General features: G+C 43.2%; 1 protein-coding gene across 2 annotated transcripts in view; it reads right to left on the reverse strand.

The window, feature by feature from the left end:
* Positions 1–18,284, reverse strand: part of adam19a (ADAM metallopeptidase domain 19a) — a 171,399-nt gene that overhangs the window by 15,741 nt on the left and 137,374 nt on the right. For both annotated transcript variants that reach the window (XM_069671980.1, XM_069671981.1), the window contains exons 13-17: positions 15,462–15,551; positions 11,095–11,290; positions 8,987–9,095; positions 5,985–6,189; positions 3,275–3,352 (exon numbers count right to left, since the gene is read on the reverse strand). In XM_069671980.1, the coding sequence (XP_069528081.1) occupies positions 3,275–3,352; positions 5,985–6,189; positions 8,987–9,095; positions 11,095–11,290; positions 15,462–15,551 (678 nt within the window). The remainder of the gene's footprint in view (positions 1–3,274; positions 3,353–5,984; positions 6,190–8,986; positions 9,096–11,094; positions 11,291–15,461; positions 15,552–18,284) is intronic.

An 18,284-nucleotide genomic window follows, 5' to 3' on the forward strand; every position in this document is an offset into this window, starting at 1 on the left:
TTGACCAAACAGTTTACAGCATCAAATTCAGTCTATATAACTTTGTGTCTAACCTGCAAAGGTTTCATGACAGCCATTATTATTTTATGTTTGAAAGAAATAAGTACGGAGGCCGACAAGGGCAATCGTGCTGCAACGGCCAAAATGATTCACATAAGAAGAAACGGGCTGCAAATCCAGAATTCATGCAAAAGTCCAAAACACTGCAAAGAACCGAAACATACATAAACATCAAGCGAACCCAGAATACATGCAAAAGAAAAACGCTGCAAATCCAGTCAACACAACAGAAGTGCTCCAGGCCTGCAGGGGGCGCTCAGTGTATCAGGTTTATTATAGACGGGACAGACAGACGAGACAGAGACTTTATTATCAGACTTTAGACGTTAGACGCTGCTGTCTCTGTTGTCCATGTACCTCTGACTGCTCCTGGTCGACGGATAGCTTTGCTAAAGTAGCTTCTGTTAGATCTCAGTTAGCTGTGTAGCTGACTCTACCTGGTGTCGGGCTCTGAGCACTGAGGTGTGTTAGTGTTCACTCCTCGCAGGAGCTTCAGACCCCCGGGAGTTCCCTCTCTCTCCCGACAACAGTCCGTGAGCCAGACCCGCAGAACTTGGCCGTCGTGCCAATTTGGAGGGACCATGTCTCATTTTATAAAGGTCTGTCTCTGGTGTTGGAAAATGTACGATAGCATTGCAGCACTGGTAGCTTTCTATGTGCTATCACTCCGGACACATAGAGCCAGTATAACAGAGGTTGACATACACAGAGTGTCATATATCATTGTAAAGCTTAGACTATATTCTATCTACCAGTCGCATTTCCATGACGCTGAGGACGACAGAATTTGACCTTTGACCTCTAACGCTGTATTTATATATATACATATATCATGATCATTTATACATATAAGCCTTACACTGAGCGCCCCCTACAGGCCTGGAGCACTTCCATTGTGTTGACTGGATTTGCAGTGTTTTTCTTTTGCGTGTGTTTTCTGGGTTTGTGTGTTTCTGACTCTGCATCGTCCCTGTGTTTGCATCGTCTCTGTGTTTGCATCGTCCCTGTGTCTGCATCGTCTCTGTGTTTGCATCGTCCCTGTGTGTGCATCGTCTCTGTGTTTGCATCGTCTCTGTGTTTGCATCGTCTCTGTGTTTGCATCGTCTCTGTGTTTGCATCGTCTCTGTGTTTGCATCGTCCCTGTGTCTGCATCGTCTCTGTGTTTGCATCGTCCCTGTGTGTGCATCGTCTCTGTGTTTGCATCGTCTCTGTGTTTGCATCGTCTCTGTGTCTGCATCGTCTCTGTGTCTGCATCGTCTCTGTGTCTGCATCGTCTCTGTGTTTGCATCGTCTCTGTGTTTGCATCGTCCCTGTGTCTGCATCGTCTCTGTGTCTGCATCGTCTCTGTGTTTGCATCGTCTCTGTGTGTGCATCGTCTCTGTGTTTGCATCGTCTCTGTGTCTGCATCGTCTCTGTGTTTGCATCGTCTCTGTGTCTGCATCGTCTCTGTGTTTGCATCGTCTCTGTGTTTGCATCGTCTCTGTGTTTTCAGCGTGTCTGATGTTAATGCATCTGTTGGGCTTTTTGAAGCAAGTTTCCATCAGTGCATTTGTTTTGGACTTTTGCATCGTGTCTGAAAGTTGCAGCCGGTTCCCTCTAATGGAAACTGGGACTGCCCTTGTCTGCCACCGCACATAAGAGAAAATGTATCAGGTTAATTACTGTATTACAGATTACTGTCTGCTTTGATTAAAGAAGTGGTGGCTTACATGAATGATGTCAACGTGCACAGCTGTAAGTGGCATCTTGATATTAAAGATTGTCGAGTCAATTTGTTTTAGTTCAGAATTTCTATCTGCTCTTTTTTTCAACAGTATTTTTTCTCGATGAAAAGGGCGCTGGAAGCAGACTCTCTCGTGCACATAGCCATGAGACATAAATATACATGTTTTCTGAAACTGTAGAAAATCTTAATGACCTGTAGCGGTTCCCTCGGCTTGGAAGTGAACTTAAATAAACACTAATGACTGTTTGTGAGTGGGAGGTCAGAGAGGGACGAACGAATGATGCTGACACTATCAGAGTAAACCTCCCACACCTTTATATTCTCCCTCGCCATGTTTTGGAGCCCCAGGACAACAGCAGACTCAGAATAGAAAGCTCTGCAGTGAGGAGGGAGCTGAGAAACAAAGATCACTCCAAATAAGCAACTCAAATCTTTCAACCCTTTTGACTGGCAGCAATTTAATCTACAGCGTTTGAACTAACAGAACAACACGAGCAGAGATAGACCTTTGTGTTACAGAGGAAGATGATTGTTTTAACCACAAACACACGTTACATCGCTCTCTGCACACACACCAGACTCCATTCAGAAAAACACTGATTTTACTTCTTAGTACAGGAGTTGCTGGTCTACCTCTGCCAGGTCTGGTTAGCTTGTTTGTGTTATAGGTGTTTTGAATTGTTAAATTTGGACCCAATGTAACACACAGTAACACAAACACACTAACCGAACGGCTGCGGCAGACCAGAAACTCCTATTTTCTGTGAGCTTAAATTGCTGTTTTTCTGAATGGAGTCTGGTGTGTGTGCAGAGAGCGATGTAACGTCTGTGTGTGGTTAAAACAATCATCTTCCTCTGTAACACAAAGGTCTATCTCTGCAGGGATCCTTTCTGTCATGTTGTCACACACTTAGAAGAACAATCTGAGCCTGTCAGTGGAAACAACAAGAACTTTTAGTGGACGACCTTTGATTGGACAATCCATTTGGACCCAAAACATTTAGAAATAGAGCCCAGTGGTTCGTACACACAGCTCTCTTGAGTTTCCATGAACTGTTCGCTCTTAAAATCAACAGATATTCAATAAACTTTTCTTTGTAACGATGATTTCAGAGGTCACATCTCCCTGATAAACAGCTCCTATCTCCGTCTCCATCTTCTCTTAGAGTAACAAGTGTTTCAGTCCCGAACACTCCGACCCCGAGCTCAGTTACTTTCTCATAAACTATGTATGATTCCTCCTTCTCTGCCTCGGGCCTGCTTGTACCGCTCCGATAAATAGTTCATCACTTCACTTGCTGTTGCATTGCAGACATCTATTTTCCCGCCTTTACGACAGACCAGGTGACAGCGCTGCAAAACACTACCTTTGCCCAAGGACACAGTGTGACAATAAGATTAGGGAGCTGTGCCCGGGAGCACAGTGAGTTGCATGTCTCTGTATGTGTGTGTGTGTGTGTGTGTGTGTGTGTGTGTGTGTGTGCGTACCCCGTTGCTGTGGCAGCGTGTGAGGCAGGTCTCCAGCTCGGTGAAAGAAGCATTTTGGCATCGACGGTCTCTGCACACCTGTGGTAACACAAGCAGAGTGATCACACACTGTGTTAGAGCTTACAGTGCACACACACACACACACACACACACACACGCTCTGATCGGCCTTATGCCAGTGCCCTTGGGCTTTGGAGCAACCTGACTGCCGGAGGAGATTGGGGGAGCAGCAGCAGCATCCTGTTTTATATCTTCTCTAAAATGCTGAGCTGCTTTCACTGAACACATTCTGACTCCAGCGCTGCTCTGACACTGATTTTAATACCACTTACATTCACGCTGCATTCCCGCTAAAGACTTTGTTACGTCTATGTTACGTTGGAGAGCAGGTAGAAGAAGACAGATGAATCGAACTGATCTGAGGTCAGAGGCTCTGAAAGGTTGTAACAGCCTGAAGCTCCTTGTTCTTGTGCTTCACCTTTGAAGAGGAGCTGGAACAGTTTAAAACACATTAGAGACTTCTATAAAAAAATCTCTTAAACATCCAAATAAAAATGAAAAACCAGACCAACAAAAAACCTTCAAATAAAAGGAGGTGAAAAGGAGGGAGAGGTGGGTGCTACAGGTGGGGCACTACGGCTGCACAATGAATCGAATATTAATCACAATTTTGTCTTATTAAAGGAGCAGTCCGCCCCTGGAAGAAGCTCCTGTCAGTTAAAGCTGGTGTTCTCTGTGATCAATATAAGCAATAATATTTGAAATTGGCGCCACAGCTGTGGAGAAAGTCGTACAAACGGCTCGTGGTTTCGCCCATTCTACTTCCTACAACACCCAGCATGCATTGCGCCCCTCCCTCTGAAAGGAACGGCCCAGCGAGAGACGCTGGAGTGAAATACGACCGTTTCTCTGCAGGCCCTTTAAATAAACATGACTGACGGTGATGTTGACGTTTAAAATGCTCCGCCCGTAGAAAACTCTGCTGCAGATCAAATCAAGCGCTCCCTAAACTAACAGCCCCTCCCCCAGGGGGCGATGGAGAGGTCTGGGCTTCACTTTTGGGGGAGCTGGCAGGTCATGTGATGAGCGCCGACCTCTCAAGCAGCCTGTCGGTGGTTAAAACAAGAACTTTTAGTGGACGACCTTTGACCCATTAAGGATTATGTTGCAGCCACTACAGCCTGTTTCACTGCTGCAGGATGAATCTACAGCTCAATCACAAAGCTTGTTGTTCCTATAAGTAATTTAAACTGTGTCCCAGGATGAGACAGAAGTGGAGCTCCCTTTAACATAATGTAAGAAGCTGCTGCAGTTGCTCGCCTGAGGCCTCTCTTGCAAACTGAAGGTCATAATTCATCACATTTTTATGCAGCGCTCCATCACTGAGCTGTATTAGCACTTACATTAGTATCTGCATTAGTACTGTATCAGCTGCTCAGCCTGTTGTTGGCAGAGCTATTGTTAGCGGGGGAATCAATTTAGTGCTGGTGAATGTGTGACCGTGTGATTAGAAGCAGCAGCTTTGTGCTATATGTGCATTTATGGCCCGCTCAATACGATGACTCAAAATCCATCACGCTGGATGGCACACAATATTCTCAGCTGCCTATTTATAATATATTACTCATGCAGCAGCATTCAGTGCTTTCAGCGCGGCCGGCACAATGGCTGAAATGGAATTCAAGTGTCTGAATGTGCTGCAGAGGGAAGGCAGGATAAACACAGAGAGTGTGTTTTCATGTTTATGTATCTCACATGCATAATTCAGCTCGGATTTTATGAGTTCTGTGCAGGTTTGTAGGCGGGTTTACCTGCAAGTTAATCTTCCATTGAGCCTCTGACATGCAACCAAATGTTCCTTAAACAAACACGGAGCGCAGCACACACCTCCCGGGTCACTGTGACATTCAAAAGTTGTCAGAAGACGAGTACAAGTGAGAACTATCAATGAGAACACGTTTAACTATTTATGTGGAATAAATACGAACTCTCAGGTAAATCCGCTGAGGGAGAGGAGATAAGGACGAAGCGTGCACAGGAAAGGAACCTGCGAGCATGCCTGAGCTAATCTTTAAAGTAGCTCCAATAAAGTATGAAAGGTCTACTGTTATTGTCACAGGCTACAGTAGGAGATTTAAGTCCTTTCAAATATGCTCATTTACATTCGCCATATTAGCAAGGGAGACCTGTTCTTCTTCTACACTGATCACATGAATGGATGAGTTTACGGGGGCAGCTCTAACTCCAACCCTAGTGTTCGCTGCATTTAACATTATGCAGCGTTCAGACTGTGTGAGAACCACACATGTAAACACACTTCATCCATCACTTCATCACTGTCTCGTGTGTTTGCTTCTGTCAGCCCGGAGCCGTGGCAGCCAACAAACAGCACAGAGGACCTCGGCCAGGAGGCTGAAACCGTTGTGTTGTTTCTGGCTGGAGAACACAGCTTTAAATCCTCTGTGAGCGAGAAGCCACGAGCTGCCAGCTGCAGCCTCTTCAATAACAGGCCGTGTCAGAGCGGCAGGCAGGTGTTCATGTTCCCAGCAGGGGGCCAGTCACAGTAATCATTGAGTCAAGTGCTGCGATTGATCAGACACCCTGGCCTGACCTCATGTTCGGGCCCAGGTGAGGGTCCTGCTCGTTGTCTGTGTGGAGTCAGAGGAACACACACACTGTTTCAACACTCAGTCAGGAGACGCGCACCCACCTTGCCCTCTCCACATTTGGTGCCGGTCATGACGAGGCCGGGGTCGGGCAGGTCTCCCTGGCCGTCCTGGGTGCTGTAGACGTAGGTGCCGCGACACTTCACCTCGATGCCGCCCGTCTTGATGGTGGTGTCGATGGACACGGCGTTGGTGCCTTTGGGCTTCTTGGCGGCGCTGTGGCACTGGATCTTTCCACACTTTGCATCACTGCGAGGAGAGAGACACGATTTCCTTCATGTTAATTTGAAACACTTGTTAGCGGCTCCAGTGGAGCAGCGGGGGGTCATTATCTCTACTAATGATGTTGATATTTATGTGATTTGTAGAAAAGAGCCAAAATATAAATTATCTTTCTGGTTCATATTTTTCTAATTATCAACAAATCTCAGGTGCAGAGGCTGAAAACATCGTCCTCCTCTTTGTGCTGTCGAGCTCCAGCACACACGTTGTTCCTTTATTACATGTAGTTTATTGTGACTCTGTCCAACAACAAATGTGGATTCATCCGCTGCTGGAAATAGTCCCTGACAAACACTTCTTTGAGGACATCCTCCGTCTGCAACAAAACTCTGGATCACTCTGTCACGCTGTCGCTCAGCAGAACCGGCCAAAGTCACAACCGGAACCGGAACTTGATTTACCATCGACTGAGCCGGACTGACTGGAGGAAGCACACGTTTTTTTTGGCTGAAGGATTTTCTTGTTTTCTTTTGACTGAACTCATTTTTTGTTTGGAAATATATATTTTTATATATATAAATATATATTTTTATATATTTAGATTTTTGGACTTTAACAGAAGAGTAAAGAAAAAAAAAGAAAACCCGAAGTGGACTTTTGAGTTGGACTGTTTATATGCTCTGTGGATTGTGGGATTTGTTGTCTTGTGCTTTAATATTTTTAATAAACTGATTTGAAACTGAGGATTTTGAGTTTGTGTTGTTCTTGCTGGATGGAGCTTTGTCATCATGTGTTGATCCATTGTGAGGTTTCATTTAAACACACCTAACTGACTGACTGACCTTAAATGCCAGGAGAGAAACCTGGCACCAAACTAAATAACAGAATAAAACAGGCGCCTCTCATCGGCAGAGCGGAGCGGGCGGGACGGAGCGCAGACCTGGTGAGGGCGATCAGGGATCTCTTGAATGTGTTCCACAGAGAAAGAAGCCACGAAACAAACTTTTAATCCACTAACAAAGCGAGATTTTAGGCCGCAACAATCCCAGCCAAGGCTGTAAATCCTGGAGGGACTGGTTCATGTGTGTATATGTGAAGGAACGGTGGCCTGCATGACCACGCACACACCTGTGTTATAACAGAACACACCAGAGGAGGACGCCTGAGCTCTGGGTCGTATAATTTGTAATATTCTAATTGAAGCATTTTTTTATTAACTATGAGACTATAAATTTAATGAAGTTCATCAAACACTCTTTATTACTCTTTTTTATTGATGTCGAACATCTTTTCTCAGAACTGACAAATAAAAACAATAAACGTCAGCAGAGCTTCAGTGAAATCTAAATGTATATATCTTTACTGAAGAGACGTCGTTACCATTACATCCTTAACTGTAAAGCTTTTAGTCTCTTCATCGTCCTCTTCATCACTCTGTGAGGAAGGAAACAGCCCTTATTGTTATTGTCGTCATCATCCTGACGGATACGGAGATCCAGAGAAGTAAACAAACACACAGACAGCCAAACAGGAGCGAAACAAATGAGGAGGTTTAGAGACAGCAGCTGTGTGAACATTATTCACACGTCTTCATAACGACAGATTTACATCTCCTCTAATCAGCTCTGTGACTCGCTGCGGCCAGAAACACTTTAATGGCCCCTCTGGGACGCCGTAATGGATCTGGGCAGCGGTGGATCATTCGAGGCAGCTGTCAACCACCTTCATCCAGAGCCTCATTTACACAGCTTAGTCGCTAATTTGGCTCCATTAATTAGGTCTGGCACTGCGCCACGGCGGCTGTCTCTCAGACGCATGCTGACAGTTACAGAGGGCAGGGTGAGCGAGTGTGTGTAACAGCACAGCATGAAAACTATGTGTTCATCTATGTGTTCATATGATGACAGCATGACTGTAGAAGACAAGTGTGACAGAATGAAATCAGGGGCTTCATTTTTGTTTCATTAAAGCTGCACTTGTTCTTTTTTGACCACTAGGGGGAGACACAAGCTCAAAACAAAAATCTGAGAGATTCGAAGTTTAAGGTTGTTTTAAGTTGTTTTAAGTTGTTTTAAGTTGCCTACTTACACATTTAATTTTATTTACACTGTAAAAAATGTCTGCTGACCTGTCCCTGGTTCCCCTCAGTGTATATCGTCTTTGTCTTGGCCTGTTTCTTTGTCGGTTCGTCGTATGTCGTTTGTCTTTGTCTGAGATACCTGGACTCTTTGTGACGTTTGGTTGGACTTTTCTTTCTTTGGATTATACAAGTGAGCTTTCTGTTTTTGCCTTGTTTCCTGTTTGTCTGCATCTGGGTCCTTTCCCCTTTTTTTTTGCTCATCCTCAAACTCGTGACAGATGGAGGAAGAACAAGGATGAGGTGATGTGCGCTGCTAGCTCAACAGAGCCCAGATTTATTTCCTTGTCGCAGCTCACCAGAGGTCGAAGTGCCCACGGAAAAACAACAAAATGGTTGGCTGACTGCTTTTTTCCTAAACGCTTGCTCGCTCAACATGCGTCTTCTTCACTTTAAGCCTTAATATAATGTAAACAGGTGAGCTGTATAAAGATTCTCCCCGTACAGTTGTCATGAAGAGAGAAATGAGCTATAGAGACCCAAACTGTTTTTTGTACCAGGCTGTAAACATGTTTATTTCTGCTGTAAAGTTTAACATGGGGCTCTATGGGGACTGACTCACTGCTGGAGGCAGCCTCTAGTGGACACCAGAGGAACTGCAGGGTATTTGACACACCCTCATTGGCTAAGAATCCTTAACAGCCTGACCACTAAATAAATAACACATGTATCAGAAGAATCTCTCACCTTTTCTCACACTTCATGTAGTTTCCGTGTTCGTCCTTCCCACAGTTCCCGAAAGCGTTCCCCGCTGCGTTCACGTCTTCAAAGCAGGCGTCGTGGGCCGGTCGAGCTCCTGGAAACACATCCAATCCCATCAGCCCTCTGGACTCATGCAGCAGTTACAACATGTTTTCCTCCACTAAGTGCTGACTCACTCACAGAGCTGCGACTCTACAGCAGACGTGATGATGAAGATCAAAGTGCACCATACACACACACACACACACACACACACACACACACAGTGCAACCCTCCTTCAGCTACAACCAGAAACGTGTCTCCAATATGAGATTCTGAGAACAGACAGACCGTGTGGGATTTGTGCTCGTTTGGTGTCAAAGCAGATGAAAAGATCAATATCAGTTTCATGGAGTCAGATGGGTTCAGCTCACAGTGGATTCACAACAGAGCTGAAACATGGCAACCCCACCATGAGGACAGAGCGCTCAGATGCAGGGTGGAGTCAGTGCACCCCGCTGTTTCTGAAGTATAGCTCCAAAGCTAACTTCTTCTAGAGCAACAAAGTCACACTTTAGGATTTATATCTCCACAGGTTACAAAAAAATACACACTAAATGTTTATAAGATAGTTTTGGAGCTGTCGGAGGACGGACTTGTGTCAGTTTCAGCATGCTACCTGGAGTATTTCTGCTAAGCAAGGCTTTACACATACTTCACTCCTAGCTGCATGTTTGTAATCAACATTATTAAGTCCATAAATTAACATCAGAACAAAAATACAGGGTGTAAACATGCTGGAGTTAGCAAGAATGCTAATTGTCATCTGTAGTGTCGAGCTAAACCTAGCTAAAAATGTTGCAGATTCAGACAACAGCTCTTAAAAGTGACCAGACCGTTGAATCTCCATCTCTCTACAACAGCTTAATGAAAGAACATCCGCACGTCCAGGTATGTCGGAAAAGGAAACGCCTTCCTGTCTGGCTTCATAACATTCTCCTGATGTGCACACAGCTGGTTAACCTCCCTCCTCCTCCTGAGCTGTGTCTGATGAACTCTCCTGCTGCTTCCAGCTCCTTCAGGCTGACCAGTGCCCAGTGTGCTGAGCTGTTAGCTCGGATCAGTACCAGGATTTCTCTGATGGCGCTCTGTTTCAGCTGTGGAGCGCCTGTCCATCTGTCTCCGCTGAGTGGCAGTTTTACTGTATCTAGCAAGTCACAGGTGGGCTGAGATCTGTCTCACTACAGCGCTATGAAGCCACAACAAACAGGTTCTGCAGAATAAATTGCAATAAACATGTTTAAAAGGATGCTGAAATAACTACATGATGATGCAGGTTTGTAAAAAGTCTGAATTCATGTTCTGTCAGGTGTATCTGCAAGACGACAAGAAACAACTCTTAAAACGCTTGTTTTTTGAATGGAGTTTGGTTTGACCAGTTCTCCAAGTAAGGACGTCAGGAGATTCTCAGCGCTGATAGACTTGGGGACACATTCCTGGCTCATAATTTAATTTGCTTAATTAAGCAAATATGTGTGACTCTCGTTGTGGTATTCACATCTCACTGCCTGTCCCAAATGAGCGTCTTAGGTGTGAGGGAAACTGTGGTGAAACGAAATCTGAGGTCTGAAGAGAAGAACTGAAATATTTTACAATATTTAATCTGATTATTTTTCTTAAAGTCCCAGAACATTGGAGGAGATCTACTCTGTTTTCTCCTAACACTAAAGCTGTCAGAGGAAAGCATTGTGTATTACCTATTATCTATTGTGCACCTGCGAAAACACTGTCACACTTCTGAATGCAGCTTTCACATCTGAAGGGTAAAACGAACAAATACATGCTGCTTTCATGTCTATTGTTACAGACTCGTGTTATTCATTGTGTCAATCAGCTCTGACGTACAACAGAGAATCTGTGAGCAGTTTAAAGCAGTTTTAAACCACAAACCGTGTTTAAATCCCTTCATAAAAGCACTGACCTTTAAAATCTGCACTGGTTAATCCCTCATTTTAGAGTCTTTAAAGAAAGGCTTAAAGCTGCTCTCTGTGTATCCCTGTGATATTGACTGAATATAAAGTGCTCTGTACTGTGCGGTGGTTGTCTGCCTCACCGTAGCCCCAGAGCTGCAGGCACTGCTGCTCGTGGGTGAGGCACATGCCGTTGTAGCAGTAGGCCAGGCCGTACTGACAGGAGGAGCCGTCCAGCAGGTAGACGTTGGCAGGACAGTAAGGAGAGGCCCCGGTGCAGTATTCTGGCAGGTCACATGCCCCCGCCGGGCCCCGACACATGGTCCCCGCCTGCTTCAACTGGCAGAGACAGAAAACAAGCAGTGAGAGGGGAGCTGAGGACATCCCAAACTACATGGAGATCTCAGAGTGGATGCTTCAAGTAGAAGCACCTACATCTCTTGTTTATAGATGATTCATTTTCACTCTTAGCTGCACTTCCCACAGTAAACACGAGCCCCTTTCATACAGAGGTTCAGTAATAATGCCCTAAAGATGCCTGTCATTATGCTGGCTTTCCTTTGAACAAAACAATGGTGGCAAATTGCTCCCTGAGTGTGTGATCAATTTGTGTATTCTGTGAGCAAAACAGGTTTGATGTGTGACGGAGACAACAAAGCATCAGAGTCTTGTGTGTAACAGTCCAAGCAGAGACGTTGCTTTCTTAATGATCGTTTACAGTCCGTTATACGGCAGCTGATCTGAGCCTCTGCTTCAAAGCTAAGCAGCTACCAAACCTGGTTGTTTTTTTACGGCTCGCTGCTAACTTCTTCTTTGCCTATTTTAAATTAGCTGCTTACTTCTTCCACCTCTTCTTCGAGTTAGCAGCTAAAATATTCTTCTTCCTCAGTGAGATGTTCACCTCTACCTCTATTTTGAGTAAGCTGCCAACATCATCTTTTTCTCTTCTTCTTTAAGTTACCTACTTTTCTTTGAGCGAGCTGCTAGCTTCTTCCTCATATGAGTGAGCTGCTAGCTTCTTCCTCATTTGAGTGAGCTGCTAGCTTCTTCCTCATTTGAGTGAGCTGCTAACTTCTTCCTCATATGAGTGAGCTGCTAACTTCTTCCTCATATGAGTGAGCTGCTAGCTTCTTCCTCATTTGAGTGAGCTGCTAGCTTCTTCCTCATATGAGCGAGCTGCTAGCTTCTTCCTCATATGAGCGAGCTGCTAGCTTCTTCCTCATATGAGCGAGCTGCTAGCTTCTTCCTCATATGAGTGAGCTGCTAACTTCTTCCTCATTTGAGTTAGCTGCTAGCTTCTTATTTCTCCTTGAGTTAGCTAACTTTCTGTTTCTTCTTCTCTGAGTTAGCTGCTATTTTCTTCCTCCAGCTAGATGCCAACTTCCTTTGAAGTTGGCTTATTACTTCTTTTTCCTCCTTAAGTTAGCTGCAAAATTAATTTCCTTCGACTTAGCTAATAACTTCTTCTTCTTCTTTGACTCAGCTAATAACTTCTTCTTCTTTGACTTAGCTAATAACTTCTTCTTTGACTTAGCTAATAACTTCTTCTTCTTCTTTGACTTAGCTAATAACTTCTTCTTCTTCTTTGACTTAGCTAATAACTTCTTCTTCTTCTTCTTTGACTTAGCTAATAACTTCTTCTTTGACTTAGCTAATAACTTCTTCTTCTTCTTTGACTTAGCTAATAACTTCTTCTTTGACTTAGCTAATAACTTCTTCTTCTTCTTTGACTTAGCTAATAACTTCTTCTTTGACTTAGCTAATAACTTCTTCTTCTTCGACTTAGCTAATAACTTCTTCTTCTTTGACTTAGCTAATAACTTCTTCTTTGACTTAGCTAATAACTTCTTCTTTGACTTAGCTAATAACTTCTTCTTCTTCTTTGACTTAGCTAATAACTTCTTCTTTGACTTAGCTAATAACTTCTTCTTCTTCTTTGACTTAGCTAATAACTTCTTCTTTGACTTAGCTAATAACTTCTTCTTCTTCTTTGACTCAGCTAATAACTTCTTCTTTGACTCAGCTAATAACTTCTTCTTTGACTTAGCTAATAACTTCTTCTTCTTCTTTGACTTAGCTAATAACTTCTTCTTTGACTTAGCTAATAACTTCTTCTTCTTCTTTGACTTAGCTAATAACTTCTTCTTCTTTGACTTAGCTAATAACTTCTTCTTTGACTTAGCTAATAACTTCTTCTTCTTCTTTGACTTAGCTAATAACTTCTTCTTCTTCTTTGACTTAGCTAATAACTTCTTCTTCTTCTTCTTTGACTTAGCTAATAACTTCTTCTTTGACTTAGCTAATAACTTCTTCTTCTTCTTTGACTTAGCTAATAACTTCTTCTTTGACTTAGCTAATAACTTCTTCTTTGACTTAGCTAATAACTTCTTCTTCTTTGACTTAGCTAATAACTTCTTCTTCTTCTTTGACTTAGCTAATAACTTCTTCTTCTTCTTTGACTTAGCTAATAACTTCTTCTTTGACTTAGCTAATAACTTCTTCTTCTTCTTTGACTTAGCTAATAACTTCTTCTTCTTCTTTGACTTAGCTAATAACTTCTTCTTCTTCTTTGACTTAGCTAATAACTTCTTCTTCTTTGACTTAGCTAATAACTTCTTCTTCTTCTTCTTTGACTTAGCTAATAAATTCTTCTTTGACTTAGCTAATAACTTCTTCTTCTTCTTCGACTTAGCTAATAACTTCTTCTTTGACTTAGCTAATAACTTCTTCTTCTTCTTCGACTTAGCTAATAACTTCTTCTTTGACTTAGCTAATAACTTCTTCTTCTTTGACTTAGCTAATAACTTCTTCTTCTTTGACTTAGCTAATAACTTCTTCTTTGACTTAGCTAATAACTTCTTCTTCTTCTTTGACTCAGCTAATAACTTCTTCTTTGACTTAGCTAATAACTTCTTCTTCTTCTTTGACTTAGCTAATAACTTCTTCTTTGACTTAGCTAATAACTTCTTCTTCTTCTTTGACTTAGCTAATAACTTCTTCTTCTTTGACTTAGCTAATAACTTCTTCTTTGACTTAGCTAATAACTTCTTCTTCTTCTTTGACTTAGCTAATAACTTCTTCTTTGACTTAGCTAATAACTTCTTCTTCTTTGACTTAGCTAATAACTTCTTCTTCTTCTTCTTCTTTGACTTAGCTAATAACTTCTTCTTCTTCTTTGACTTAGCTAATAACTTCTTCTTTGACTTAGCTAATAACTTCTTCTTTGACTTAGCTAATAACTTCTTCTTCTTTGACTTAGCTAATAACTTCTTCTTCTTCTTTGACTTAGCTAATAACTTCTTCTTCTTCTTTGACTTAGCTAATAACTTCTTCTTTGACTTAGCTAATAACTTCTTCTTCTTCTTTGACTTAGCTAATAACTTCTTCTTCTTCTTTGACTTAGCTAATAACTTCTTCTTCTTTGACTTAGCTAATAACTTCTTCTTCTTTGACTTAGCTAATAACTTCTTCTTCTTCTTCTTTGACTTAGCTAATAACTTCTTCTTTGACTTAGCTAATAACTTCTTCTTCTTCTTCGACTTAGCTAATAACTTCTCGAGTTTGCTGCTTAATTCTTTTATGAACTAGTTGCTTCAACTTCTTCCTTCTTCTTCTTCTTCTAACTTACCTGCAGACCTTCTTCTTCTTCTTTAGCTGCTAACTTCTCCTTGCTCTTCTAATCATTCAAATTAGCCGTTGACTTATTCTTCTTCAATGAGTCAAAGGTCAGACTAGCTGACTACTTTGTCTTCGAATTAGCTGCTAATTTCTTCTTAGCCTACACCTTCTTGGCTGCTAACCTGTTCTTCTAAACTTAAAAACTTCTGCTGGGTCACAAACATCACCTGCTGCTGCCATTTCAAAGGTGTAAAAACATTACCTTTCCCATTATTTGCTCGTAGCTTTTATACAGAGTGGAACAAAGGCACAACAATGTGACCTTGAACAAGCTGTTTAAAGCGGCTGCAGTGATTGAATCCATTATTTTTTATTTATAAGAGTGGCTTTAATGAAGCTTAAAGGGACACTTTGAATGTAAAACAGACTGTGAGAGATGAAAAAAGAGTTATAATAATAGAGCAAGTTATGAACAAAGAATGAAAAATATAACATGTGCAATAAAATATGATATTCCATACATTATTCAGTGTATCATACAACGTGAAATGTCAACAGAGACATAAAACTGCAGGGAGAAGAACACAGAGAGGAAGAGGAGCTCTTCTTCTGCAGGTTGTGCACACCTTACTTACAGGTTTAAGCTTCATACAGTTTGAGTCAACAGTTGTTGGTATCACAATGAGGTGTCAGGACGTGAGCATAAACAGAGGGATGAGAGCGGTGATGAAGAGCGGAGGTGTGAAGACGAGGAGCCGTGCTGTGACGGGGGCTGGCACACGCTGGGGGTACAGTATGTCAACACGCTGACATGATGACTGACAGCCAGCTAATGATACTCAGATACTAAGCTCCCTCCTGTGACACGTGTGTGTATGCGTGTGTGTCTCACCTTGCAGCCCTCGCAGCACACTCCATGTGCACACTGAGCCTCCTCCTTCAGCGTGCAGTTATTGGCATTGCAGCAGTCGTTGGTGCACTCCTGTTAACACACAAACACACACACACACTGAGTCAACAGAGAATTCCAGATGTCGTTCACTCTGAAGCTCATCTCTCCTTTCTTCTCTACATATTTGCATAATTAGGGACGTAGCAGTGCACAAGGGGCGTCGCAGTCCTCCCCAGTGCTCCACTGCTTGCCGACCTGTCTACAGTCGGTCTGTGCACCTATTTCAGCGTGGGAGGAGTCTGCCCATAGCTAAAGCTAGCGAGCTAGATGCACAAGCCAGCGATCGTTGTGTTTCTATAACAGCAGGTCTGTCAACAGATCTGCACACGTTCACAAACAGTTTAACGGCAAAGTTTCATCTCATTTATACTTCGCTTTAATGATTGTATAAGGGAGCTCTACAACACGGCCACCTGGGGAACAACTGTGTGGAGCTGAGTCCGATCTCACACAAGCAAAAACATTTTCATTCCCCCCTCAGAGCTCTCGCTCCATTTCCAGTCAGATGTCATCAACACGTCAGCATCCAGGTAACATGTTGCTTAGTGCTGAGCTTAAACAACCAGGTGACCATGAGCTGGAGCTGCACGATTAATCACATATTTATCCCCATCACGACTTTTGTCTTCCACCCTATCCACTCAGCTCCCACAGACACACTGACATTACCCATGATGCACCACATGCAGGTAAAGAACCTGACTTTAAGTCTTAGTTTGATGCAACATCTGCACATGAGCCTGAACGTGTTGCTCTGTTGATTTAAATGTGAAAGTACGATAAGAAATGTCCCTAAAATTAATAAACAATTATGATTAGTAATCGTGATCTTAATATTGATCAGAAATAATCATGAGCAGCACTTTGGCCGTCATCATGCAGCCTTATTTACAAGTATGAAGTTGTAAACAAATCCATGTCTCCGACGGCCCTGCAGCATCCAGACGACAGACGTCTTAAAGACAAACCATCGAAACACCATCAGGAAACAAACACAAACTGGTTCCCATCATCGCAGAGACACACACTCATCGGATGCTTCTGAGCAGCTCTGACAGATGATTGACAACGATGACAAATCACGACTTCAGCAGACGTTGAACAGACGGAGGACAGAACTAATCCAGTGGAGTGACTTTGGTACGACACAAGAGCTGCAGCAAAGACAACATCTCCGACGCCCGGCACCGAACCCTGGCTCCAAACAAACGTCTGTCAAAGCCAATTATTCTGTCAGGAAGGAGCGAAGACAGAAACACTAAGACTCACACACAGCTTCTGTACATCCTCTGATTAGATTTCAAAATAAAGCCCTCTCATTTTAATGTCAAATATTAGAGCTTGTAAGGTCTTGTTTTGAAAGGATTCTACTTCCCTTCTTGGAAAGAACAAAGAGGATTTCATGTATTTTACCGTCATACTGTTTCATGTGCTTCATTCTGTCTGTGCTGAAGGAAATCACCAGGCTGCAGCATTAACAGCATTGTGCAGCTCGTCTCATTTGCATTGCTAAGAACAGGTGTGCTGTCAGCAGCCTGAGCTCCGCTGTCAGCTCGGCTCCGAGCCGGTTCATAACAAACAGCCCGTCAGCGACGCCGCGCCTGTCAGATACCAATTTGCTTCCTCTGTTTTCAATTTGCTCTGCTGCTTGAACCAGAGAAGGTTTACTTAACCTCCGGGTTTATTGAGCGCAAACACTTCATCTCGATTTGAGGAAAACTTTCAGCATCCGTTCAGCTTTGTCGCACAAACGCAACGCAGAGAGCATCTGTGATGAGGCAGTGGGGACGCTGCAGAGACCGAGATAACACCTGAGGGAGGAGCAGCGTCTCCCATCACACATCCGACAAACGAACTAAAAGGATTATTTTTACTGAGTCTTTATATTCCATGAAAGAACTCCACTTTCTAATTTAAGTTCCTTTTTGTGATAAAGATAGACCGGGCTCTGGTACCACTGCTCCCATCATGCTTTGCTGATGCAAATAGGAAGTGCTGCTGTTTTCAAAGTAGAATTACATCACAGTTTCCATCCGTCAGTGTTTCCCACACAAGGACGGAGGATCAATGCAATGCAGATGTGTCTGCTAAATAAACGCTGTCCTCTCTCGGTTCGTCCCATCCCCCGGAGGAGCGCCCGTTCATCTGTCTGTGCTGAGTCTCAGTCTCACTGTAAACAGGAAGTTACACAGAGGCTGCACTCTGGCTGACTGCAGCGGGATGAAGCCCAAACAGAAACAGATTCAACATGAAGCTTTGTCAGGTCTGTCCTCACGAGGAGCAGAACACTACTGTGACATGAGACGGAGGGCGGAGCCATCAGTTATGATGCATTCAGGGAAGTCGGGAAATCTAAATGCTGAGCAGCTTTTGTGTCCGAAGTTAAATGTTTGTTCTAGAACAGATTGTTAGCTGTTAGCTGTTAGCATGCAGAGTCTGTTTATAGAGATGAATAAGAAGCTGAATGGTTGTCAGATGAAGCTGATGGAGGCGGGATGTCGTGACGGAGGATCACGTTCCTCCTGCCTCTGCTCTCCACACGGACTGTTTGTCCTGCATACACTGCAGCCTGCTGATACGTGATTGGTCAATATAACTCGGACTACAAACAGACTACAAACAGACTACAAACAGAAACCAGAACACTTCCTGTACTCAAGTCAAATCCTGCACCTACAGATTCTGCACCAGAGGTTACAGCTCCCACAATGCATTGCATGATGAAACACATATATGATCGTAGACGTTACAGGCTGGAACTCT

This window comes from Semicossyphus pulcher, unplaced genomic scaffold, assembly GCF_022749685.1.
Source record: "Semicossyphus pulcher isolate SPU_LCO1_2020_fin unplaced genomic scaffold, fSemPul1.0.p SCAF_21, whole genome shotgun sequence".
Classification (NCBI taxonomy): Eukaryota; Metazoa; Chordata; class Actinopteri; order Labriformes; family Labridae; genus Semicossyphus; species Semicossyphus pulcher.